The 25,692-nt window shown below is 33.5% G+C and overlaps 3 protein-coding genes across 5 annotated transcripts; all 3 read left to right on the top strand.

Annotated features, from left to right (window-relative positions):
• The first annotated feature begins 1,795 nt into the window (after window positions 1-1,795).
• On the top strand, window positions 1,796-13,562 carry LOC131956506 (zinc finger protein 184). 3 transcript variants are annotated; one of them, XM_059320984.1, is made up of 2 exons: window positions 1,796-1,830; window positions 11,366-13,562. In XM_059320984.1, exon 2 carries the CDS (start codon window positions 11,430-11,432, stop codon window positions 12,690-12,692), a length of 1,263 nt encoding a protein of 420 aa, XP_059176967.1. In that variant the 5' UTR covers window positions 1,796-1,830; window positions 11,366-11,429; the 3' UTR covers window positions 12,693-13,562. The 3 variants fall into 3 exon arrangements, with proteins under 3 accessions (XP_059176967.1, XP_059176966.1, XP_059176965.1); XM_059320983.1 differs by having other exon boundaries at window positions 1,802-1,927; XM_059320982.1 differs by having other exon boundaries at window positions 1,802-1,915.
• A 2,979-nt stretch (window positions 13,563-16,541) lies between these two features.
• Window positions 16,542-24,403, top strand: LOC131956505 (zinc finger protein 12). Its single transcript, XM_059320981.1, has 2 exons — window positions 16,542-16,586; window positions 21,939-24,403. The coding sequence occupies exon 2, from the start codon at window positions 22,035-22,037 to the stop codon at window positions 23,238-23,240; it is 1,206 nt and encodes a 401-aa protein (XP_059176964.1). The 5' UTR covers window positions 16,542-16,586; window positions 21,939-22,034; the 3' UTR covers window positions 23,241-24,403.
• Window positions 19,636-20,715, top strand: LOC131956501 (gastrula zinc finger protein xLCGF3.1-like). The gene has a single exon (XM_059320976.1). The coding sequence runs from the start codon at window positions 19,723-19,725 to the stop codon at window positions 20,713-20,715; it is 993 nt and encodes a 330-aa protein (XP_059176959.1). The 5' UTR covers window positions 19,636-19,722.
• Window positions 24,404-25,692: the final 1,289 nt, after the last annotated feature.

The following is a 25,692-nucleotide window of genomic DNA, read 5'->3' on the forward strand; positions in this document are numbered from 1 at the left end:
GATTTGTAACTCAGTTTTAAACCACTTCTAGTGTAGTGATTTTTGGATGTGCATGGGCAGCCTATACAAATGTTGATGACCTAACCTAATCCCAGTAGCGTCGCGAGGGGGGGGGGGGACATATGTCCCCGGATGCCGACCTTAGGGGGCGCCAAAATGGATTGGAAAAATAAATTGAAAGGTTGAGGGGGGTGCAAATCGAAAGTTTGAGGGGGGTGCAAATCGAAAAGTTTGTCCCTGGGCGCCGGGAAGGGTCGCTACGCCTCTGCCTAATCATATAAAACACTGAAATAAAAACCTTATGATGTACGAGCTACAAAACAAGAAATCAAGGAATGTCGCAGAAGAGTGGTGGAATTTTTCGCATTAAAGGTAGAAATGTTTGATATATATATATATATATATATATATATATATATATATATATATATATATATATATATATATATATATATATATATATATATATATATATATATATATATATATATATATATATATATATATATATATATATATATATATATACAATTTTCAATACATTAAGTTAAGATTATCATTACAAACGTTTTTAAACAAATTTTGTATTCATTTTTATTTCGCATTATTGGTTGTTGTGGGGCGAGGGGGGAGGGGCAATATGCTTCTATCCGGGTTAATGAGAATATCTTGCTGAAGAAAACTGATTTTTTTTTTTTGTTCATTTAACCTCTTTCAGTTATTTTTTTTTCCACACGTTTTATTTTTGGTTGTTTTCTTTTATACCTTTTTTACTTTCTCGCATATACGAAGTGTAGAAAAAGTATTGTAATCGTGCAAAAAAGAAATCTCGACGTTTTACACCTCACTGATACGGAAAAACATAATTTTGCAATCTTGTCCGTATGTCTGTGTGTATGTGTGTATCTGTCTTTGTGTCTGTAAACACGATAACTTGAGTACCGTTACAGCTAGGTAGATGAAATTTCATATATAAGTTTTTTATCAAAATCGTAGATCTGTATCAACTTTTGAGCTATTTCCGATAACCGGAAGTGGTACTTTTTTACTTTGAATTTTTCAAAAGCCTATAACTTGAGTACTATTTCAGATAAATAAAATTTCACATGTAAGTAAAAGATCTAATTCTCTACCTTCTATCAAATTTTGAGTAATTTCCGTTGACCGGAAGTAGTAATTTACGCTATTTCCAATTTCTCAAAAAACGCATGTAAATTTATAAAGTACTACAAACAATATTCCGCACTATTATGCATATTTTGTTTTGGCATTCGCTTGGTGCGCAATTCTTTTTTCTACGAGATTCTATTCTATTTTTAAAAGTTTAAGTAATTAAAAATCATGTCTATATTCCGAGTTGCCATCTCACATAAAAATATCGAAGTGTCTACTCGGAATAAGATTTTTCGGCAAAAGATAATTCTGCGCATGCGCAGTGACCTATGGCTAGGGTTAGAATGAGGGTTATGGGTAGGATTAGGGATAGGGATAGGGTTAGGGATAGGATTAGGGCTAGGGTTAGGGATAGGATTAGGGCTAGGGTTAGGGATAGGGATAGGGTTAAGGATAGGATTAGGGTTGGTATTAGGGTTCTGCGGTTGTAAACACACGCATGCGCAGTACCATCGAAAACATCGCCGCTAAGGCTAGTCGTAGTTTCTCTCCATTGCGCATGCGTATCGCATGCGTATCTTATTCCGACTAGAATCGGCCAAATTATTTGAGAAAGTTTCGGGGAGATCACTCCCGGTTTATTTTTAATGTTGTCATTTTGGATTTCCGGAAAGATCAGCGCGTCAAGAGCGCGGCTTTTGGCTAGTGCGGCTAGTGGTGTGGATCTTGACTCTACTCTCTTGACTTACAAGATCTAGATCTAGATCTACTAGACTTCAGCTGCTATAAAAATAACAGACAGGTCGTATGAGACGTATGTAACTACTAACTACAATTCAAAATAATAATTTTTAGGTAGATCTAGATATCTTAGGCCGAGGCCGAAGTATCATAGTATAAAAATAAATAGTAGTAAATACTAATGTAGTACTAAGTAGTAGTACATCTAGGGTAAAGGAGGGCGTTAAGAGCCGTGTGGTATTAAGCCCCAATCAACACCCCACCCCCACAAAACCCCCAATAACACTGCTAATCTACTTCTGAGGTAACAACCACTGCTGTTCTTTGATAACAGAGAAGCAGAGGATTCATTTTATGCAATTTATGACCCACTTGGTCCAATAGGGAGAGGATGAGACAGGATTTAATCCCACTGCTCTTTCCCTAAAACTTCTCATCTCCATAAGATTGTAGGAAAAAAAGTCACAGGAAAAAAAAAAACAGGAAAAAAAAACACAGAAAAAAAGTCACAGGAAAAAAAGTCACAGGAAAAAAAGTCACAAATATATATTAATATTTGCATGATACTTGTTAATACTTTTATGTAGGGTAAAGGAGGGCGTTAAGAGCCGTGTGGTATTAAGCCCCAATCAACACCCCACCCCCACAAAACCCCCAATAACACTGCTAATCTACTTCTGAGGTAACAACCACTGCTGTTCTTTGATAACAGAGAAGCAGAGGATTCATTTTATGTAATTTATGACCCACTTGGTCCAATAGGGAGAGGATGAGACAAGATTTAATCCCACTGCTCTTTCCTTAAAATTTTTCATCTCCATAAAACCATTTTGTGAACTTTTTTTCCAAAAAGACATAACTTGTGAAACTTCACTTTGTAATAAACCAAATGAGTTTTTCAAGCCCATTCTTTGTTCCTGTATTAGAGCATTGGTTGTTGTACATTTTAACACTATTTTTATAGCTATGGCTAGAATAGTTTTATTTTGGTGAATTTTTTTTGCACAGTGATTATTGGTGCCAAAACAAAATGGCCGACATTTGTCCCATTTTACCATGCTATAAAGTTTTTATCATTATTAGAGTAAAACTTGACTGATCATTACCATAATGGTTTTATTTGTTAGATAATAACTAAATCTACACAAATACATTAATTTTGTCCACTAGCTTGCCTGTTTAGAAAAGTTATAACAGATACTGTTATGTGGCTCTTGAAACCCTATGTGCAAGTTTCTCATTTATTAGACCACTGAATATGACACTGGTATAGGAATAGTTAACACAAAATGTATTAATTGTTAAACAGACTTGTGTCTAAATGATAGAAATACTATTCTAACCTGCTAAAAAGTAAAAATTCAGTCATCTGATATTAGCAAGGTAATTTTTATAATGGTACACGTACTTATTACCCCTAAGGGGCAATACAGCCGACTCAGCCCCCACCTGTTTCTAACCAACTATAAAACTTCTAATCTCTTTGTAGGTAACAGTAATAAATGTTCTTAGGTCTCAGCCAATCTGGGGTGGTATGTTATGTAATTTATGACCCTCATGGTCCAGCAGGGAAGTGATCAGACACATTAATACCACTGCTCCCCCCCCTTACAATTTCTTACCCCCATGATACCCAGCCCCCACCAGTTTCTGGCCCACCATCTCTTTGTAGGTAACATGGATTACAGTTACAGATCTCAGACAATCTGGGGTGGCATGTTATGTAATATATGACCTTCATGGTCCAGCAGGGTGGAGAACAAAGGGGAAACCAGTACCACTGCTCTCCCCTCATCATTTCTCACCCCCATGATACCCAGCCCCCACCTGTATCTAACCCACCATAAAACTTATCTCTTTGTAAGTAGCATGGACTTAGTTCTTAGATCTCAGCCAACCAGAGATAGCATCTCCTTATGTAGTTTATGGCCCTCAGGGTCCAGCAAGGAGAACAAAGGGGAAACCAGTACCACTGCTCTCCCCTCAACATTTCTCACCTCCATGTCATGTTATGTAATGTATAGCACACATGGCTTATCAGGGGAAAGCATTAAGGCAGATTAGTTAGTACCAACCCTTTTTACATACAAGAATGTTAACTCTGGACAGCTACACACTAGTATACTAGCTACACACTAGGCATACTAATGTGCCTACTGTAAACTACTAGACTTTAGGCCCTATGTAAACCTGCTATTGTATCAAATGTAGACTGGGCCCATTGGGGCCTAGTGATAGCTAGTATCAGTTAAAGTGTGTGTACACAGCATTAACTATTTTGGGGTTAGAAATTAATTATTTTTATTGCTGAGTTAGTCTAAACTAGGAGATAATAATAATACTTATTGCCCCATTGCCCGGCTCCTTTCGCCCCAAATGCTGATTTTGGGGGTATGACAATAAATGTTCAATTAAACCCATTTAAAGTATATTCAATAGACTTTGTTATTATTTTTATATTGTGTAAGATATGTTAGAATAATTTTGCCATATTTTCATTACTAAATAATTCTTAGATTAGTAGAAATCTTTAAAAATGTACAGGTGCTAAAAAGTGTGGCTCTTAACGCCCTCCTTTACCCTATTAAATATTCAGAGAGTGCAAATTAACTTAGGATTAATTAAATGTAATGTAATGTGTGTAGGCTGTATACGCATAGGAATTTTTATAATTCATCTAAAAATATTTAGTATGAAGTATGTAGATTGTAATTATTTTAAACTTAAGATTAGTAGCGTTTAATAGAATGCTCCAAAGTCCACGGTTTTAATCCTGTTTTTTTTTTAAATACCAACATTAAATTACCGTGAAATGGTAAGTTCGTCTGACTTGCTGCCCTCAACTCATGGCCACAATAGTTATGTTTAGATGTTTAGTTCAACCACCTTTACTGCCCACATTTATCACGCTCGTTACATAACAACACTTAGGATCAAAAAAGAAAGCCGACAAGGTTCAAATGCTGTCATTGACGCATGACGTCAACAACACAAAATATGTTCGGACAATGCCTACTGAGGAGAGGCCGACCAGAGAATAGCCTACGGCGAAATGTGCCTAAATTTTTTTTATAGTTAAATTATCTACCGCGTTTTTAACTAAATACGTAACAAAAGTTGAGATTGTTGTGTAAATTATATTAGAGTATTTTTACTTACAATTGTTATAAACCATAATGCTTTTAACGTCTATAAATAATTTATGCTATAAAAAAATACAACCCACAACAAGAAACATACAAAATTTTACAATTCTAAACAAATAAAAAAAATATTTCTAAAAATATTTTTGTGACTTTTTTTCTGTGACTTTATTTCTGTGACTTTTTTTCCAAAAAATTTTTTCCACTGTGACTTTTTTTCTGTGACTTTTTTTCCTAGCAAAAACTGTGACTTTTTTTCTGTGTTTTTTTTTCCTGTGACTTTTTTTCCGTTTACCCTCCATAAAACCATTTTGTGAACTTTTTTTCCAAATAGACATAACTTGGGGAACTTTACTTTGTAATAAACCAAATGAGTTTTTCAAGCCCATTCTTTGTTCCTGTATTAGAGCATTGGTTGTTGTACATTTTAACACTATTTTTATAGCTATGGCTAGAATAGTTTTATTTTGGTGAATTTTTTTTGCACAGTGATTATTGGTGCCAAAACAAAATGGCCGACATTTGTCCCATTTTACCATGCTATAAAGTTTTTATCATTATCAGAGTAAAACTTGACTGATCATTACCATAATGGTTTTATTTGTTAGATAATAACTAAATCTACATGAATACATTAATGTTGTCCACTAGCTTGCCTGTTTAGAAAAGTTATAACAGATACTGTTATGTGGCTCTTGAAACCCTAAGTGCAAGTTTCTCATTTATTAGACCACTGAATATGACACTGATATAGGAATAGTTAACACAAAATGTATTAATTGTTAAACAAACTTGTGTCTAAATGATAGAAATACAATTCTAACCTGCTAAAAAGTAAAAATTCAGCCATCTGATGTTAGCAAGGTAATTTTTAAAATGGTACATGTATTTATTACCCCTAAGGGGCAATACAGCCGACTCAGCCTCCACCTGTTTCTAACCAACCATAAAACTTCTAATCTCTTTGTAGGTTACAGGAATAAATGCTCTTAGTTCTCAGCCAATCTGGGGTGGTATGTTATGTAATTTATGACCCTCATGGTCCAGCAGGGAAGTAAACAGATACATTAATACCACTGCTCCCCCCTTACAATTTCTTACCCCCATGATACCCAGCCCCCACCAGTTTCTGGCCTACTACAAAACTTCATCTCTTTGTAGGTAACATGGATTACAGTTACAGATCTCAGACAATCTGGGGTGGCATGTTATGTAATATATATATATTAATATATGTAATATATGACCTTCATGGTCTAGCAGGGTGGAGACCAAAGAGGAATCAGTACCACTGCTCTCCCCTCAAATTTCTCACCCCCATGATACCCAGCCCCCACCTGTATCTAACCCACTATAAAACTTATCTCTTTGTAGGTAGCATGGACTTAGTTCTTAGATCTCAGCCAACCAGAGATAGCATCTCCTTATGTAATTTATGGCCCTCAGGGTCCAGCAAGGAGAACAAAGGGGAAACCAGTACCACTGCTCTCCCCTCACAATTTATCACCCCCATGATACCCAGCCCCCACCTGTATCTAACCCACTATAAAACTTATCTCTTTGTAGGTAGCATGGACTTAGTTCTTAGATCTCAGCCAACCAGAGATAGCATCTCCTTATGTAATTTATGGCCCTCAGGGTCCAACAAGGAGAACAAAGGGGAAACCAGTACAACTGCTCTCCCCTCAACATTTCTCACCTCCATGTCATGTTATGTAATGTATAGCACACATGGCTTATCAGGGGAAAGCATTAAGGCAGATTAGTTAGTACCACCCCTTTTTACATACAAGAATGTTAACTCTGGACAGCTACACACTAGTATACTAGCTACACACTAGGCATACTAATGTGCCTACTGTAAACTACTAGACTTTAGGGCTTAGGCCCTATGTACACCTGCAATTGTATCAATTGTAGACTGGGCCCATTGGGGCCTAGTGATAGCTAGTATCAGTTAAAGTGTGTGTACACAGCATTAACAATTTTGGGGTTAGAAATTAATTATTTTTATTGCGGTGTTAGTCTAAACTAGGAGATAATACTTATTGCCCCATTGCCCGGCTCCTTTCACCCCAAATGCTGATTTTGGGGGTATGACAATAAATGTTCAATTAAACCCATTTAAAGTATATTTAATACACTTTGTTATTATTTTTATATTGTGTAAAATATGTTAGAATAATTTTGCCATATTTTCAATACTAAAAAATTCTTAGATTAGTAGAAATCTTTAAAAATGTACAGGTGCTAAAAAGTGTGGCTCTTAACGCCCTCCTTTACCCTATTTTATTTGAATTTGGTAATCTATCGTTTTAGTTTTAGGTACGTTAAATCGCCCGCGGCTAGTATTAGTCTTCATTTATTACTGAAAAGTTTTAATTCAATTGTTTAAAAACAAGTAGGCCTAGGCCTACATAAATGAAACAAGGAAACATTTTTGATATATTTTTCAAAACATAAATCCGAAAATCCTCCTCTAAAATACTCTAAAACTAAATGTGAATAGGCCTAAATATTAGTAAATAAGGTAATCTATCGTTTTGGGTACGTAAAATCGCCCGCAGCTATTTATGTACGAAAACGTTACCTCATTGTCAAGGCTTTAATAGAAGTTTATTGTCATACTTTTGTGTCTAATATTATAGATAAATGAATAATAAACCTAAATCAATGGCTAAATATATCGATATAGGCCAGAAATTAACTTTAAACAGCAGTGTCTGAGAGCAAGATTTGCTATATAAACAGGAGCCATTTGTAAAATAGAGTGGCTTCCCCCTGAATCTGGCGCTAAAAGCTTTTAAAAATAAAACTTAGACAAGATGGCTGCTATAGTAAATGAGCATGGTTGCATCTGTTGGAAACATCGCTAGTCTTCATTTATTACGGAAAAGTTTTAATTCAATTGTTTAAAAACAGGTACATAAATGAATCAAGGAAACATTTTTGAATTTTTTAAAACATAAATCCTACTCAAAATGTGAAATAATTATTAAAATTTAAGGAGTCACCTGTTTTTCACATTACAAATCGCGGGCGATTTTACGTACCCAAAACGATAGATTACCTGAGAATGGTTGCATCTGTTGGAAACATCGCTAGTCTTCATTTATTACGGAAAAGTTTTAATTCAATTGTTTAAAAACAGGTACATAAATGAATCAAGGAAACATTTTTGAATTTTTTAAAACATAAATCCTCCTCAAAATGCGAAATAATTATTAAAATTTAAGGAGTCACCTGTTTTTCACATTACAAATCGCGGGCGATTTTACGTATCCAAAACGATAGATTACCATAATTATTAAAATGGTAATCTATCGTTTTGGGTACGTAAAATCGCCCGCGGCTATTAATGTACGAAAACGTTACCTCATTGTCAAGGCTGTAATAGAAGTATATTGTGATATGTTTGTGTCAAATATTATAGATGAATGAATAATAAACATAAATCAATGGCTAAATATATCAATATAGGCCAGAAATTAACTTTAAACAGCAGTGTCTGCAAGCAAGATTTGCTATATAAACAGCAGCCGTTTGTAGAATAGAGTGACTTCCGCCTGAATCTGGCGCTATAAGTCTATACAAAAAAACTTTAACAAGATGGCTGCTATAGTAAATGAGCATGGTTGCATCAGTTGGAAACATCGCTGGTGTTCATTTATTAGTGAAAAGTTTTAATTCAATTGTTTAAAAACAGGTACATAAATGAAACAAGGAAACATTTTTGTATTTTTCAAAACATAAATCCTCCTCAAATTGTGAAATAATTATTAAAATGTAAGGAGTCACCTGTTTTTCACATTACTAGTCGCGGGCGATTTTACGTACCTAAAACGATAGATTACCTTTTATTTTAATATTTTTGGTTGGAAATCTAACATTTGGACCAATTTGGTAAAACTCCATTTTAAAATTTTAGCGTATTTTATTAGCCGCTTCACATTCACCTCCGATTGAGCATATTTTATTTTTATTATCAAAACAACCAAAGCACACAAACACGTTAGAAAAACACTGGATTAGACTTGCTTGACTAACAATACATACTACATACATCGTCATAGCCTCATCTCAAATCATAGCACATTCAATATTCCAAATTTGGATTTTTCTAAAGTTTTGACAAAAGTAAATTATCAAAAACGAAAACAAAAATTCATAAAGAAATAAGCCCAATGTTTTCCTAGCGTTTTTTCGGTTGTGTTTATAATAATAATAAAATACGCTCAGCTTGAGGTGAACGTGAAACGGGGAATAAAATACGCTAAAATGGAGTTTTACCCGCTTATTTGACTTAAGTAAATTTAAGTTATTCTATTCTGTAGGCCTAATAATTTCAATAGTAATAGCAATAGTCTAATCTTATACTACTAGATCTAATAGTTAATAGTGCTAATCAGGGGCGTAGCGAGGGGGGGGGGGGCGGGGGGTGCGGACCGCACCGGGTGACACCATTTAGGGAGGTGACACCAAGGCAAAAAATAGCAAAATATATAGAGAAAAACTCGAGGGGGGGGTGCAAATCGAAAATTTGAAAGTTTGTCCCTGGGAAGGGTCTCTATGCCTCTGGGGGGGTGACACGATTAAGTGCCGCACCGGGTGACACCCGACCTCGCTACGCCACTGGTGCTAATGGCTAATAGTTAATAGTACAGTAGTAATAACAGGCCTGCCATAAATTAAATGGAATGAACTCTACGCTTTAAAAAGGGAAGATAACTCATTAAAATTTGTCGAGAACTTCATTAGGCCTAGGCTATAGACTTTCTATAGAGTTTAATTATTTTTTTCTACCATCTAATAATCTGTTTATGCCCCTTTACTTTTTAGTACAAATCAGCCTTTGACAACTAGCATAAAAATTTTGCAGTTTCAATATTAATATCTATTTTTAGGTCGCATGCTACCTAGAGAGAAAATGTAGCTATACTATAAACTATACCATAACCCTCAATCTTTAATTGGGGGGGGGGGGATAAAGTTAAGACACGATCTGAACTAGAAGTTGTGTTCATTCTATGACGAATGACTATAGGCCTGCTGAACTCACAGTATTGTTGGAGTTTTCACCTGCGGGCTAGAATACTTAAGCAAGAAATTATGCGAGTGACAAGTTTTGGAAATTTTATTAAAAATTTCAAAAATCTAAAAAAATTCACACTTGACGTTTTCCATAAAAAAAAAAACCCGTCAAAAGGCACTAATACCAATCGTGCTAGCCACGGGTTCAAACTCGGAGCTCTAGGGCTATGAACTTAACTCCCACTGGGTCAACTCTACCACACCCGATGTGCTAGCAAACGATATACTAAGCTTTTATAATCAGAAGATGGCAAATCCCAAAATTTCAGAATGTGTCCTACGGAATTCAAATAATGCTTGGCAATAAGCATAGTCACTTAGCATTTTAATGGCCTATTTAAATCTACTATTTGACTATTTGAGTATTTATCATGTTAATCCCTGTCCCATCAAGACATCACATAGTTCTAAACAGAAAACATGTTGATGACAATAAAAACCGGGTAATTGTAGAGCTATACACATCTTTTTCCGGCTAGAATCTGGCTTCTCTATATCCTGCAGTTACCTTATTTATATTCCTCAATTGGCTTTAATTTCATTACCACAGAATTTTTTAGCTGTTAATTAGTTGGAACTACAACCCAATGTCTTAAACCAGTATATCCCCTACTCACTTAAATTAAGCTTAGTTCTTTTTAATTCGACCATAGTTTTTGTTTTTTACAAATAGACTAATAGCAGGTGTTTATTATTATTCAGTAGCCTGTATGATATTTTGTATTAAAATCTCTAGCCCATATGTTGTCTCTTTTAATATTTAACATGTATTCAATTTAGAGTACTAGCAAAATTAATGTATCATTCCATTTTAAAAAGTATGCAGGTCTTGTTTGAAATCAGAACCTATGTTATAATTATTATGGAGCTGAACATGAGACAATATCATATTTTCATTTTAGAGTTCAAGTCTTAAATTTGTGCACCTTTCTGCTTATAATTTTAAAATGATATTATAAACATTTTCCAAAACATCTTCCGAAATATTTTTATGGCATTTTGCCATACTAATTAAATACCTGTTTTAATTTTTCTTACACGTTTAAATAACATCAATTAACCTTTTGATTTTAGGAAGCAGTCCATTTTAAATCAATTTCACTTCACTAATTTTTAAAATCAGAGTTTTATGATTTATTTATTTTTTTAATGTGCTCTTGCTTAATTTAAATATATCTTGAAGTAGTTTGTGTATCATCTTTTATATGCTTTTATATAGTACTTTTAAAATGTATAGTCAATTGGCTTCATTGTTTTTTGTTGTTTTTTTTTTTTAGCTTAGAGTAATTGACTAAAGATGGATATTCAGCTCCTTAGAAGACCAGTTCCTCACAAAAATTGATGCCCAGCACAAACAATTCATCAGTAAAAATGGAATTTCCTATTGAAATGAAACCGGATATCTTAAATATTCCTTCATTCTCTTCTGAGTCTATGTGTGACATTAAGAATAAAATCAAGTCAGAGATTATTGATGATAAAAGCTTTTTTTTCGAACAAGCGTGTTTTAATGAACTTCAAACTTGTGTTGAAGCAATTACTTACAGAGACTGTTTAAAGTATGGCAATACTTTCACTTGTAACTTGTGTAACAAAAGATATATTTCAATGAAATCTTTTGAAACGCATCTGATGCGGCATTTATCAGGCAAATCGCAAGCAAGTTTAGCTCAGATGGAATCCATTTTAGAGTCCAGAGGCAAAAGAAATAATCGACATGTATTTAAAAATATTGGTAGTAAAGAAATAAAGCCTGCTTTCATTTGTGATGTTTGTGGTAAATCATATATTTGCAAATCTAGTTTGGAAATACATTATGCCAGGCACACAAAATTAAAGAATTACGATTGTTATAAATGTCGTCAAGTATTTTATAATGCAGGTTCTTTGAAAGAACATATTTTTTTGCACTCAGTTTACACTAACTCTTTCAAAAGTGGCCTTCCTGTTGTTTGTGACTTGTGCAACCAACATTTAAATAAAATGGATTGTATCAAAAAGCATATGCAGAAGCATTTAACAGAGAAGCCTCAACCTAAAAAAATATCTTTGAAGAAAAGAAAGAGAAAAAGGCCTTGCATTTGCGATATTTGTGGGAAAATATATTCCTGTGACAGCCTTTTAAAACAACATTATGTTGTGCACACAAAAGTGAAACTTTATCTTTGTGATGTATGTGGTAAATCTTATGCTTCTAAAACTTGTTTAAATAACCATTATAAATTGCATTCAAATTCAATGCAAAAAAAATACACTTGTGTGCAGTGTGGTTCAACTTTTTTAAACATACATTGTTTATATAAACATCGACGTTTGCATATAAAAGTAAAAGCTCACAAATGTAATGAGTGTGATAAAACTTTTTCTATTCCTGCATATTTAAGAATACATATCCGTCGTGTCCACACAAAAGATAATCCTTTTCCTTGTGAGCATTGTGATAAATCTTTTTTTTTTAAGAGTATGCTAAATCGACACTTAGCTGTGCATACTACAGCACAGCCTTTTCTGTGTACTATTTGTGGGAAATTATTTAAACGTAAAACCAGTTTGAGAGACCATTTCCTGCGACATAAAAAAAGAAATCAGGTGCCGGATGATTGATGCTTAATGGTGTTATAATATAAGATCCAGTTGTGCATATTGTAAGAAAAGTCTTACATGTTTAATCCTGAAGGTTGATTGATTGTGGATAAATAAGTTGACATAATCTTGTGTAAATGATTGCTAATCTTGCTTGCAAATTATGTGAAAGGAACATTTTTTTTATTCTTTTAGAGATTCAACAAAAGTCTCACTCTATAATTGTCTCTTCAGACATTTACAGTTATTCAAGGACTGGTTTCTGCAGCTATTAATTTTCTTTGAACATTGCCTTAAAACAAGCCTTTTGTATATATTTTTTATGCCAAATTATTTTCTAAATAAATCTGTATGTTTTACACATGATGAAATAGTAAAGACCTTTGCAGGATAACTTTCTTTCAGCAGTTTGTGAGAATGTAGTAGAATGGGTTTTTTTATGGACAGCTTTTTTAAAACCCATGGAACAATGATGTAAATTATTGTAATTAGTACTTTGTGCTTATTACATTCCTATCTCACTTGACACTTTTAATATGACATTATTTGTTCTAAGAAGAATTTTTAATACGATTGTTTAAGTGAGCATGTTTGTCACATGACAAGATACAAGGAGGTTTTCCCAGACAAAGTAATTGTGTTGAAGTTAGAATTAGGGTTTGGCTGGAGCCATTGTGATGATAGAAGCTAATAGAAAGTTTTGTACTCTGTAGATGGCTAACACAATAACATCTAAGGATATGATTTATATTAAACTTGTTTTGCTGCTGGTTCTTTTTTTAAGTTTCATGATTTTGTATACAGACTTTAGGGCGGTAGAAAATTCAAAGTATCATCATATATTTAAAATGTTAACAGTATGACAGATTTTTATAAGTAACAATTTTTAAAATGGTCTTATTGAATTTTATAGTAATATATTTTTTAATATGTGTACTGTACAATAAAATTTTATTTAGTGTTTTTTCTTGTTGACAATGATTCTGAGTTGTTTTTTTTGTTTGTTGTGTATGTCTGCTTAAAAAAAATCTTTATTTATTCACATTGTGGACAACTAGTTAGATTTTACTTAACATAGAAGTTTAAATTATTTTATTTCTTGTAAATGTATTTTTACATGATGCTAATACAAGTTAGGTTCAGCATCGGTTTAAAAAAATTCATCACCTTCACTTTTATAAAGATTGAGCAATGTCTAAGATTAGGAAGTTTTTAGAACAAGTGCTTTTGACAAATATTGAGAACCTTCTCAAATGAGGGGTTAAAAATAGAATTAGAATACTTTTTTCAACCATTTACAGTAGTGAGCAGAACTGAAAGTGGAGATGGTAGAGCCATGTGCTAACCATGAGAGCAGACATATTAGCGAGGCAGGACTGCTCTCAGATGGATACCATAGTCAAGAGATAATAAAGCGAGCAAAAGTTGAAAATTAGAGGCATAACATTCCGACAGGCAAAGGGTATAGCTAGAGACAGCCTCGTACGCAAATGGGCCTTGAGAGATGTGTGATGGTTCTAAGTCACTCTATGCAACAGCGTCCCCCTCCTTGTGGTTATTAGCTGTCTTCATTAAATCCCCTCTAAATAGTTGAGGTTCGCGTTTGTGGAAGCCACCAAATAATGTAAAATGTGACACACACCATGTCCAATCCACAAGTAAACGTTTCATGTTTCAGACCACACCCCGCCACCATCTGCCTGGACGTCTTTATCAGATTATTCTCTGAGTTGTTATCCAGCTTTCATAATATGAGACCTATGTTATGCTAAGTCAAACCATATGTACATCATCATCCCCTCTGCTGGAGTATGGGATGCCAATAAAAAAAATTCTTTCCATGTGCCATTTTCTCAATTTGACTCCAGGTGTAGCTCGTCTATGTAGTGTAACCCTCGAGTGTGCCCCATCTTCTTTCACCGATTTCTTCGTAAGCAGAAAGTTGCCCTGTTCAGAGTTTCTTCCAGGCATCTCTTCGAAGAAGGTCTACCCCCCCCCCCCCCCCCCCGAACGAGATGGATTTTATATAGTAAACATACACTTTTACTAGTGTCCGCCGCCCCCCCCCCAACATTTCAAAAGCCCCCCCCCCCCCCCCCCCCCCGAGAAAAAAGTCTGGAAGAAACAACGGCCCTGTTCTTTCCAATAGGGCTGCATTGCTGATCGTGTTGGTCCAGCGGATCCTGAGCATTTGGTTATGAAGGTCTGAACTTCATGTCGCTCTTTGGCATCCTCCAAGTATCTACTCCTTACAACAGAATTGATGCTACATCGGAGTTTTAAACTGGCGCCCCTGGGAGCATAGATGTTCTTTAGCTGTGCTATGTCAGTCTCCTGCTGCATCTGATGTTGGTTGGTTGTAGGAGAGGTGCGCGAGGTCATCTGCAAGTCTGTTGTTTGCACAGTCCGGTTGCGCTTCTAAGTTCTTTGGTGGTTGTCTTATTATACAGATGCCGAGAATGAAGATGAATTCGTGACAACAGGCATCTTTGGCAGAGGTTCTTCCAGGCATCTCTTCCGGAGGGCATTCCCCCCCCCCCCCGAAAATTTCAAGTGCCCCCCCCCCCCCCCCCCCCCCCCCCCCCGTAGAAAAAAGTCTGGAGGAAGCACTGATCTTTGGCGGATTCTACTATTTATTCTAGTCCGTATCTGAAAACTGTAAGAGTTGCCCCCCGTTGACAATTCGACGGGACGGTGATTCTCATAAAATGAAGACAATTACTGCAAGCACAATGTACGTTTCTACCTAATGTCTTCGTTAGCACAGTCTTTTACCACACTGTTGTGTGCTGATGAAGACGTCTCGAAACGTCCATTGTAACACCCCCCCCCCCCCCTCCCCTCCATCCATTCGGACCAAAATGTCTTAAATAAACCCTAATTCAGTTTGATTGGGAAAGCGTTTCGTCCGCGATCAACCTATATTAATTATATATGATTAGGGGTCGTCTATAAATGACGTCACACACATTATCTCGAGTTTTAGAAAACTGTTTAAATAATAGGAATTGATTAAAAGACTCTGCTGACAGAGTTCAGGCAAGATTTTGGAAAAATATCGTATTTTACGAAAAATTCAACTTCTATTTTTAGGGGGGGGGGGTGATGGCTGAGGTGTGACGTCATTTTAGGGGGGAGGTCTGGCTTTTTGTGACGGAGGGGGGGGGGGGGTAAAAATCGTAAAAAAAAAAGCGTGACGTGATTTATGGGTGACCCCTTAACCTATATTAATAATATAATAGCGTATACTATAGATATATATTATGCAGGCCCAAAGGCGCGGGGGTGCTGACCGCACCGGGTGACACCATTTAGGGGGGGTGACACAAAGAAAAAAAATGGCAAGATTTATAGAATAAATGTTTTTACCAGTTCAATGAATGGTTAATTAGAGTTTAAAAGTAGTTTAAGTCCATAATTACGATCCCGATGAGGGGGGGGGGTGTGTCACCATGACGTAAACATGCAAACTATAGAGAATACAATGCTACACTCAGCTGTTTTAACAACCGACTATAGATAAACATCATTAGTATTAAATGTGAAAATTTTAAAGCTTTTAACGGGGGGGGGGGGGGGGGAAATGACACCAACTGCAAAATTTAATTTACAGATAAAATTAAGAGGGGGGGGGGTGACACAATGAGGTGACACACTACTTAGCTACGCCACTGTGTAGGCCTATACGCTTACTTATACTTATTGTATACGTTTTGTTGGAGTAGGATCTTTATCTTATTTTTTATTTTTCTCTAAATTCTTAATTTATAAAATATTTTTCTTACTTCCCCCCCCCCCCTTCCACTTTGGATTTTTTTGTTGCTGGTGTTGTTTTTGTTACCTATTTTAATGTTGTCAATTAGAAATTCCATACCAAATTAGCGGATGTGACAAAGAGCGCGGCTTTAGTTTGTGGTGAGACTGTAGCTACATTATTAATTACGTTTATTGATTTATTGTCTAATAATTATTAAGTCCACCTAGATTTCAGCTAGGTATCATTTACTACATAGCCCGCTAGACTCTAATAACCATAATTCCCAATAATCGTTTAGATCTTAAGTCTTAATCTAGATCTAGCTAGGATTCGTAGCTGGATTTCTAGATCGAGATCTACTCATTTATTTTTAAAAGATAAGGGAGTGCACTCTAAAAAAAATTCTAGATCTATATCTGATATCTAGAATCTAAATATCTAGAATCTAGTATAACTTTTACTTTTGACAGTCTTTCTGTTTAATAATAGGAATAAAAAATATAATTAATTAGAATTAGGCCTATAGGCCTAATAGTATTATTAATGAAATGAGGCTACTATAATTTACTATAAAATTATTTAAAATATAAAAAATAACTTTTATTAGGGGGGGCCTACTAATTTATTAGGCTAAAAGTTGGGATGATTGAAGAATGAAGATACATACTACATACATACCTGCCTTCACCCACCTCCTTGTTGTACTAGATTTAACTAGATCTAGTTACTTAAGTTACTTAGATCTAGATCTAGTAGTTACTAGTAATTACCTACTAGAAAATCTACCTGGAGTCAGTAGATTTAAGACTAGGAGGTAGTGGTAAGAAGTTTTGAGTATTTTATCCCAAAATTACAAAAGCTGAAATATGATTTAGTTAAAAGGGGCATTAAGCATTCCATTGGTACCAAATTTATATTTCTGGCTCTTTAGGAGAGAAATAAAAATTAATTTAAAATCTAGGATCTTATATAAGCCATTATAAGCTCTGTAAAAAATGAAGCAAGTGGGAAACAAAAATGAAAATTTTATAAAATAGGCCAATTTGCAAAGAATTTTTTAAATTCTTATGAAAAATGATTAAACAGAGATGGGGGTGGGGGCTCTTTTATGTAGGCCTCCTACATTTGCATTAATTAATGTCCAGGCTGGTTTCTGTTTGATGGTAGGCCTATGCTTTATTTTTTTTTAAGTACTTTTTTTCATTGACTATAGGAAAAAAACACATGGCAGATGAAGTTCTAATTCTTTAAAAATTCATAAATAATGTATTTGTAAATTTTAATCACAATTGCTTTATAAACTAAGAACCACGAGTGGTTTCATTAATTCAATTTGTTGAGTTTTTTTAGCAGGCAAATGTTTATTAAAATTAAGTTGATTTAGAACATAGGCCTACTAGAGTTAGCATTGACATTAGCAAGCCATGTGTGTATTTTCGTTAACTACCACTAAACCAATGCCCCCCCCCCACCCCCCTTTCTTTTTCTTTAAAAGAAAATTCTATTATTGAACACTGGTATTAAAAATCTCCCAAAAATTGTTTGGGTAGTACTACGGTGGGCATTGTATGTTAAAGAAATCAACATGCCTGGCTTAACTGATTCATTTTGTTGTCACCAGATATCTAATGAAAGTAAGATTGTAGTGCACTTAGTGCACTTTTCTGGCTTTATTCCATTAAAATTGTTTTCAATTTTTTGTTTTCTCAGGTTAACTTTTAAAAAAAAATGTAAGCTGACATTAAGCAGTATTTCGATGTAGCCTAGAGAATAGTTATAGATAATAACTAGAGGCCTACTTAACACAATACCTACGCTTGTATGTTTGCTACTGTGTATACTGTCATTCTACTTATGTTTAATTATTAATTATTTTTGACTTAATACATTTATGTTCCTCTTTTTGGCTCTGAATTCCCCTTTTTAGGTATGAGTGTTCCTACCTATGGTTGCCAGGGCTAGGCATGTCTGTAGTTTTCTCAGCAGTGATATTTGTATTATATTATTAATTCAACTGTGGTTGATTGCATTCACGAAGTTGTCTATTTGGGATAAAAATCTCCTTTTAAAATATTATTTATAAATACAATATTTTACGGGTGAGTTTGTTCTGCCATGCTGAATGTGTACACTGAACGTCTTCATTTATTTCATATCCTATTAGTTAATTGTGCTTAAGAATAAAGCACACAGTTGTAAACAATGGCCTAATTTTATTTGCTTAATTCACATTCAGAGAACTATTTTATGAAGGGAGGGGGGGGGGGGGGCATAACGTATAAACTGCTTGTACTAAATAAATAGAAGGCCTAACGTGTGCGACCATTGGCTTACTTTGTCATATCAGTTTAACCGATTAAATGTAAAAAAAAAAGTCTGTTACTTGACAAATTCTTCTTGCATTTTATCTCCACCCGATTGGTAAGATATCTATTTAATTTACATTGAAACAACATTTGATTTGTATTAGCAGCAAATAGATTCTACAACAGACAATTAGGCATTAGAATTTTTCTTTTGTTTGACTAGTATAAAAATTTGGCTATTCTGCATTAACGGAATTTAGTTATTAATAAACTAAGCTTGTGATTTTTACCCTGCAATCATCCAATTGTTGTAATTGATCCAATTAATAAATATGTAAAAAGAATTATGTAATTTTAACATAAACTTGCGTGCTAAAAAAAATGTTTTCTCTTGATGTGTTCACTGCCTCAAAATGTCATTCCCCCTACCATGACCCTTTCATCATCTGTGCGCGCCCCCCCCCCCCCCCCCCCCCAAGCTTTGTAAAATTGTTAGGCATTAAGATATAATCTAATTGAAATCAGCTTTATAGATGCGGAAAACACATTAGGCCCTACTAGTGCAAAAAATTATCTGTACAAATATATATTTGTCTAAACCTAACATTTTTCTCTCTGATTGGTCTTGTTTTTATTGGTGTTTTTTTTCCTTTTAGATGTGAGTTCATTTTAATAAAACCCTTAAAACAATAATACATTAAATGTTAGATAATTATAATGTATTTAAACTAAACTCAATCAACGATAATTACTGTTTCTCTGCTATGGTTTTGACATTTGCTGTGACATTTTTTTTTCTCCAAAACGGTTAAGAACCATTTTTTAAAAATATTGTTCATAAATCAGTATTTGTAATTCAAATGGAAGGTACTGAAATGTTTCATTCTCTTACTCAGGATAGACAACAGTGGGTTTTATCAGCACTTTAGATTACAAGTGTGATTCCAGACTTCAGGGGGACCCCAGATAAACTTGATTCATTTATGACATGGATTTTTCAATTGACATGAAACCGGATGTCTCAAATATACATTTTGATACTGACCCCACATGTGAACTTAATGATCGAATTAAGTCCGAAATTAACGATGATGTTAACTCTTCTTTGGAAGACACCTATTTCACTGGCCTTCAAGTTTCTTTCAAAACAGTCGTTGACAGAGTTGTTCATACTGTTGTTTGCAACTTGTGCAACAGATCATATAACAGATTGACTATTTTAGAAAATCATCTTTATAAACATTTAACAGAGAAGAAGCAGCGTAAAGTTTATAAAAACGAAAAGCCTTACATTTGTAATGTTTGTGGTAAACAGTTTTCTTTCAGTAGTCATTTGCAACAACATTATCTTGTGCATACTCAAGTTAAACTTTATGATTGTGATACTTGTGGTAGATCATTCTCTTTCAAAAGTAATTTGAAAAAGCATTATGTTGTGCATTCAGATGTGAAACTTCATGCTTGTAGTGAGTGTAATAAGTCATTTTCTACAAAACGTTACTTAAAAATACATTTCAATCGTGTTCATGTGAAGGAGAATCCTTTTCCTTGTGGAATTTGTGGCAAGACATTTTCTCTAAACAGCCAATTAAAACGACATTTACCTATGCACACAAACAAAATTGTCAGCTGCTGTGATGTTTGTGGTAAAAAATGTTCAACTCTGGGTCATTTAAAACTGCATTATGTTGTCCATAGAGAAATGAAGCCTTGTCTTTGCACTGTATGTGGCAAAGCATTTTCTTCAGATAATAGCTTAAGACAGCATTATATTGTTCACACAAAAAAATTAAATGATCAATTACATAGTGTTGTTTGCAATTTGTGTAACAAAAGTTTTGATAAAATAGATGTTTTAAAATCCCATCTGTCTAAGCATTTGGCTGAGAATTTAAATTTCATAAATGAATGCAGATCCTTGAAGAACACTGATGACCAAACTCATACATCTGTGCATCCTGATATAAAGCCCTATTTGTGATGTTTTCTTTTCTTCAGATGACCATTTAAAACATTATTTTATACATTAAAAATGGAACCTTTTCTATGTGATATCTGTGAGAAATCTTGTTCAACAATCTGTAATTTAAAATATCTTGTTCATACTTAAGTCAAGGATTATGATCGTGGTGTTTGCGGTAGATCATTTTCTTTTAAAAGTAATTTTACTAAGCATAAACATGCTGTTCATTTAATAGTTAAACTTAACACAGTGTGGTAAAGCATTTTCTACTGAACGTTATTTAAAAAAATACATTATAACCATGTTCATATAAAAGATAATCCTTTGCCTTGTGAAATTTGTGGTGAATCATTTTCTTTAAATGGCCACTTAACAGTACATTTGCTTATGCATACAAAAGAAAAGCCTTACTTTTGTGATATTTGTGGTATATCATTTAAACTAAAATAGACATTGGCAAAGCACAATCTTTTACTTATTAATAGGGAACATGCATTTTTGTTATCTGGTTTTAATTAATTTTTTATTTAAACTGGTAGCAAATAGTGCCTATAATAGAAAACATTCATTCTAATACTATTTCTATTACTACTATTGTTGGTAATTGAATGGACATCAGCAGGGGTAGATTGTCTTTGTCCAAGAGAATCAGGAAATTTTAAAAGAGGCCCCTAACCCTAGACTAAATTGAATTTTAATTGTGCTTTTTAGGTCATTGCACACCTTGGAATGAAGGAATAGTATTAGAAATGTTAAAATGCAGAAGTACTAACAAATTTTTGTTTTTAAAATCATGGTTCTTTTTTTAATGTGCCCAAACTAACAGAGTAACACTGTATCTACCACAAAACAGCACTATCTTTCCTACATGTCGTCATTCCATGCATTTTTATATCATTCACATCTAACTACTCTTGAAAACCCAACTCATGACATCTATCTTATTTTCTAATTCTCACAAAATGGCAGATATGAGGTCACCTGCATAGCTTATACAAATATTTTAGAAATCAAAAACAATTTTGAACCTTTATGGAATTTAGTCAGAATGTGCATCATGACCTTCCTTTTATTATACTTTATAGCCAAAGACCCTCCCTCCTCTACAACTTTTGCCTTTTATATAATAGATATACATGACATTTGATCCTTGTATACTAATTAATTACAGTTCTTTAAAAGAATTTTTTAAACTTTTTATGATATAATTAATTAGCTTGATTTTTTTAATATCTGCTCAGGTTAAATGACAGCAGGTGGATAATCAATTCTTTAAAAAAAACAGTGGGTTGCTGACTTCAGTTGATGCCAAAAACAAACATAATTCATCGATAAAAATGGAATTTCCTATTGAAATAAAACCAGATGTCTTAAATATTTCTCCATACCCTTCTGAATCTCTTTGTGACATTAAAAATCTAATTAAATCAGAGATTGATGATTTTACAGAACTTCAAAATTGTGTTGAAACAATTACTTACAACAACTATTTAAAGTATGGCAATACTTTAACTTGTAACTTGTGTAACAAAAAATATGTTTCAATGAAATTTTTGAACACACATTTGAGGCAGCATTTATCAGATACGTCACTGGCTAGCTTAGCTCAGATGGAATCTATTTTAGAATCAAGAGGCAAAAGACAGAGTCGACATGTAATTAAAAATAGTAGTAGTAAAAAAACAAAGACCCTTTTCATTTGTGATGTTTGTGGTAAATCTTATACACGCAAATCTAGTTTGAACATACATTATACCAAGCATAAAAAACTGATGAACTATGATTGTTATGTTTGCCATAAAGTGTTTTATAGCTCATTTGCTTTAAAAGAACATATTTTTTTGCACTCAATTTTCACTAATTCTTTAAAAAGTGGTCTTCCTGTTGTTTGCAACTTGTGTAACCAACATTTTTTAAAAATGGTTAATATAAAGCAGCATATGTATATGCATTTAACAGAGAAACCTCAACCTAAAACAAAACCTAAAAAAAGGGAAAGAAAGAGGAAAGAGCCTTGCGTTTGTGACATTTGTGGAAAAGTATATTCTCATGAACGCCTTCTTAAAAAACATTATGTTGTGCACTCTAAAGTAAAGCCTTATCTTTGTGATATTTGTGGTAAATCTTATGCTTCTATTAGTTATTTAAATGATCATTATAGAGGGCATTCTAATTCCATCAAGAAACAACACACTTGTGAGCAATGTGGTTTAGGATTTTTACACAGACATGCTTTATATAGACATCGTTTTGTGCATCTAAAAGAAAACACTTTCAAATGTGTAGAGTGTGATAAATCCTTTTCTGCTCCTACTTATTTAAAAATACATAATCTTCGTACCCATATAAAAGATAAAGTTTTTCCTTGTGAGCACTGTAATAAATCTTTTTTTTTAAAGTATATGCTTCAACGGCATATGATTGTACATACAACAGCAAGACCATGTCTTTGCACTATTTGTGGGAAATTATTTAAACGTAAATCCAGTCTGCGAGACCATCTCCTCCGGCATAAAAAAAGAAATCAGGTGCCTCTTAGTTGATGTCTTTGTTATTTAAACACCATGTGCATAAAGATCCTTATATTATTGATCCTGATGGTAAATTAATTTTGTTTAATGGTTACAGAGTATATAAATTTACATAATCTTGTGTAAACAATTGCAAAGAAAAAGTCCCAATCTTGTTAGTATATTTTGTGTCCATGTCCACTGAAAAGAAAAAGAGAATATTACTAAATGTGTTTATAGACAATTAATTTTGATCAAATCCTGGCATCGTTTTCCATAAGAGTGAGTTGAAAATGCATCATGTGTGTGAAAATATGAGAATTTCTTTAATTTCATGGCAATTTTTTTGTAAATGAATCTGTTTAAATTTTGCACATAATAAGGAAGAATCATGATGGTTAATTTTGTTCAAGCAAGAATCCTTTTTTTTATGTTAGTTGACTGATTTGCTTTTGTGTTCATCTCTTTAAAAAATAAGGATCAACCACAATGTAATGTTAATAATACTTTGTACTTTTGTTGTAGCATTTCTCTCTTCACTCTATTAAATTTGAAATGTACTAATTGACTGTGTGTTAAATTGAACATGATTACTGCTGCACAATAGGGTATTGATGTTTTTCCTGCTGACAATATTGTGTCCTGCCATGATTTCATTGTGGCAGTCTAGGTTAGGGATGGGTTGGAGGCATTGTGGTGATAGCAGGTTGCTAATAGCAGCCAATAAAAATTGTAGCACTCAACTCCCATTAGAAGCTGATGCGTATTTACTGAAATATTAATAGGCTATATATGTTACAACCATTTTTTTTTTAGTAGTCTTGGTTTTAAGACCTTACTTTTAAATGAATGTTGATCTCTCAAACCCACTTTTTAAAAATTGTTCCACAACTTTTTATCCTGCTTTTTACTTTTAGAACTTTTAGTAGGCTCTCAGTCTCATGCTTACTTATTATTTAATTGTAAATTAAATTATAATAATAATATACATTATTCTCCTGTTCAAAGTTATTTTTTCTATTAATATTGATTTTTTGGTTGTTGTGAATGTTAGCTTTAGGTGGTCTCCACTTTGAATATGTGCAAAATACTACACAAAAAGGAAAAATCTAAATTATAAATGGTAATCAATACCTTAGTCACTATTATATCTCTTTGGTTGGGATTTGCTACTGCATTTATGACTTTAATATTATGTAATAATACTAATACAACAAAAAATAACTTAAGATAGTATACTTAGTCACCTTGAGTTCTATTAAATACATGCATTTTGTAAAGAAATGCACAAACAGTGGAATGAAAATATTGGTAACTTGCAAAAATAGAAATAAAAAGTAGTAATATGCAAGTTATATGCAGAATTACAGGTTCATTGTTAGGCACAATTTGCAAGACAATTTTTTAATATTTTATTTAGTTAGATCATTTTGGTTTTACACTTGTCTGGGTTGTTCTTTCTGGGCCTCATGAGAGAAATTATTTTAAAATAAAGAATCAATTCAACACACTAAAAAAAAATCAGCAATAAAACTCTCTCTTTATCTTTAATCTTACTTTGTATTTAGTCAATAGTCATACTTATGGAACCATTAAAAAGGTTTAGTCCCTATTGTAATTTTTTTTTAAAATATAAACAATATTAAAATTATCTGTATTTTTAAAAAAATACTTTTATTTCCCATCTTAATATCTCTTCTGGGCAACTTCTATACCACTACCACATTCACCACACATCGCTAAATATCAACAATACTGTAAACTTTTATGTTTATCCTCAATATTCTTACTATTTTAAAAAAAAACAGCTGAGAAAGATGGAAATTCCAAACATTGTCACTTGGCCAGCCTGTTCAACAAGAGGCAAATAATGCTATGGCACAGCGTGAACATAATCTTAGTCCCTGTACTTAGTTAACTAAATCCTAAAATAGTTATTTAGACCTTTGCTATTTAAAATATTTAATATTCCTACAAACAATTGATATTGAATTGAAGGCAGTGATAAAATTTTTAGGTGACTAATGATTAGAAAACAAGTGGGTTCATGGCTTAAAGTGATGCCCAAAACATTTTCCATTGATAAAATGGAATTTCCTATTGAAATGAAGCCAAATATCTTAAATATTTTACCACCTGAATCAAAATGTGAAATTAATAATATAATTAAATCAGAGATTGATGGTGATAAGAAAAGCATTTTTTTCGAACAAACACGTTTTAAGAAACTTCAAAATTGTGTTAAAACAATTACTTACAGAGACTATTTAAATTATGGCAATACTTTTACTTGTAACTTGTGTAACAAAAGATATATTTCAATGAAATCCATTGAAACGCATCTGATGCGACATTTATCAGAGACATCACTGTCTGGCTTTGCTCAAATGGAATCCAATTTAAAATTCAGAATCAAAAGAAAGTATCAACGAGGGGAAAAAAATATTGGAGGTAAAAAAAATAAGAGAGTAAAAATAAAGACCCC

The sequence above is a fragment of the Physella acuta genome, unplaced genomic scaffold (genome assembly GCF_028476545.2).
Source record: "Physella acuta isolate Inbredline_101_S28 unplaced genomic scaffold, ASM2847654v3 ptg001156l, whole genome shotgun sequence".
Classification (NCBI taxonomy): Eukaryota; Metazoa; Mollusca; class Gastropoda; family Physidae; genus Physella; species Physella acuta.

What these genes read in the sequence shown, in the direction of transcription:
- LOC131956506 (XM_059320984.1), top strand. Translation starts at nt 11,430, where the DNA reads ATGCCCAGCACAAACAATTCATCAGTAAAAATGGAATTTCCTATTGAA.
- LOC131956501 (XM_059320976.1), top strand. Translation starts at nt 19,723, where the DNA reads ATGGATTTTTCAATTGACATGAAACCGGATGTCTCAAATATACATTTT.
- LOC131956505 (XM_059320981.1), top strand. Translation starts at nt 22,035, where the DNA reads ATGGAATTTCCTATTGAAATAAAACCAGATGTCTTAAATATTTCTCCA.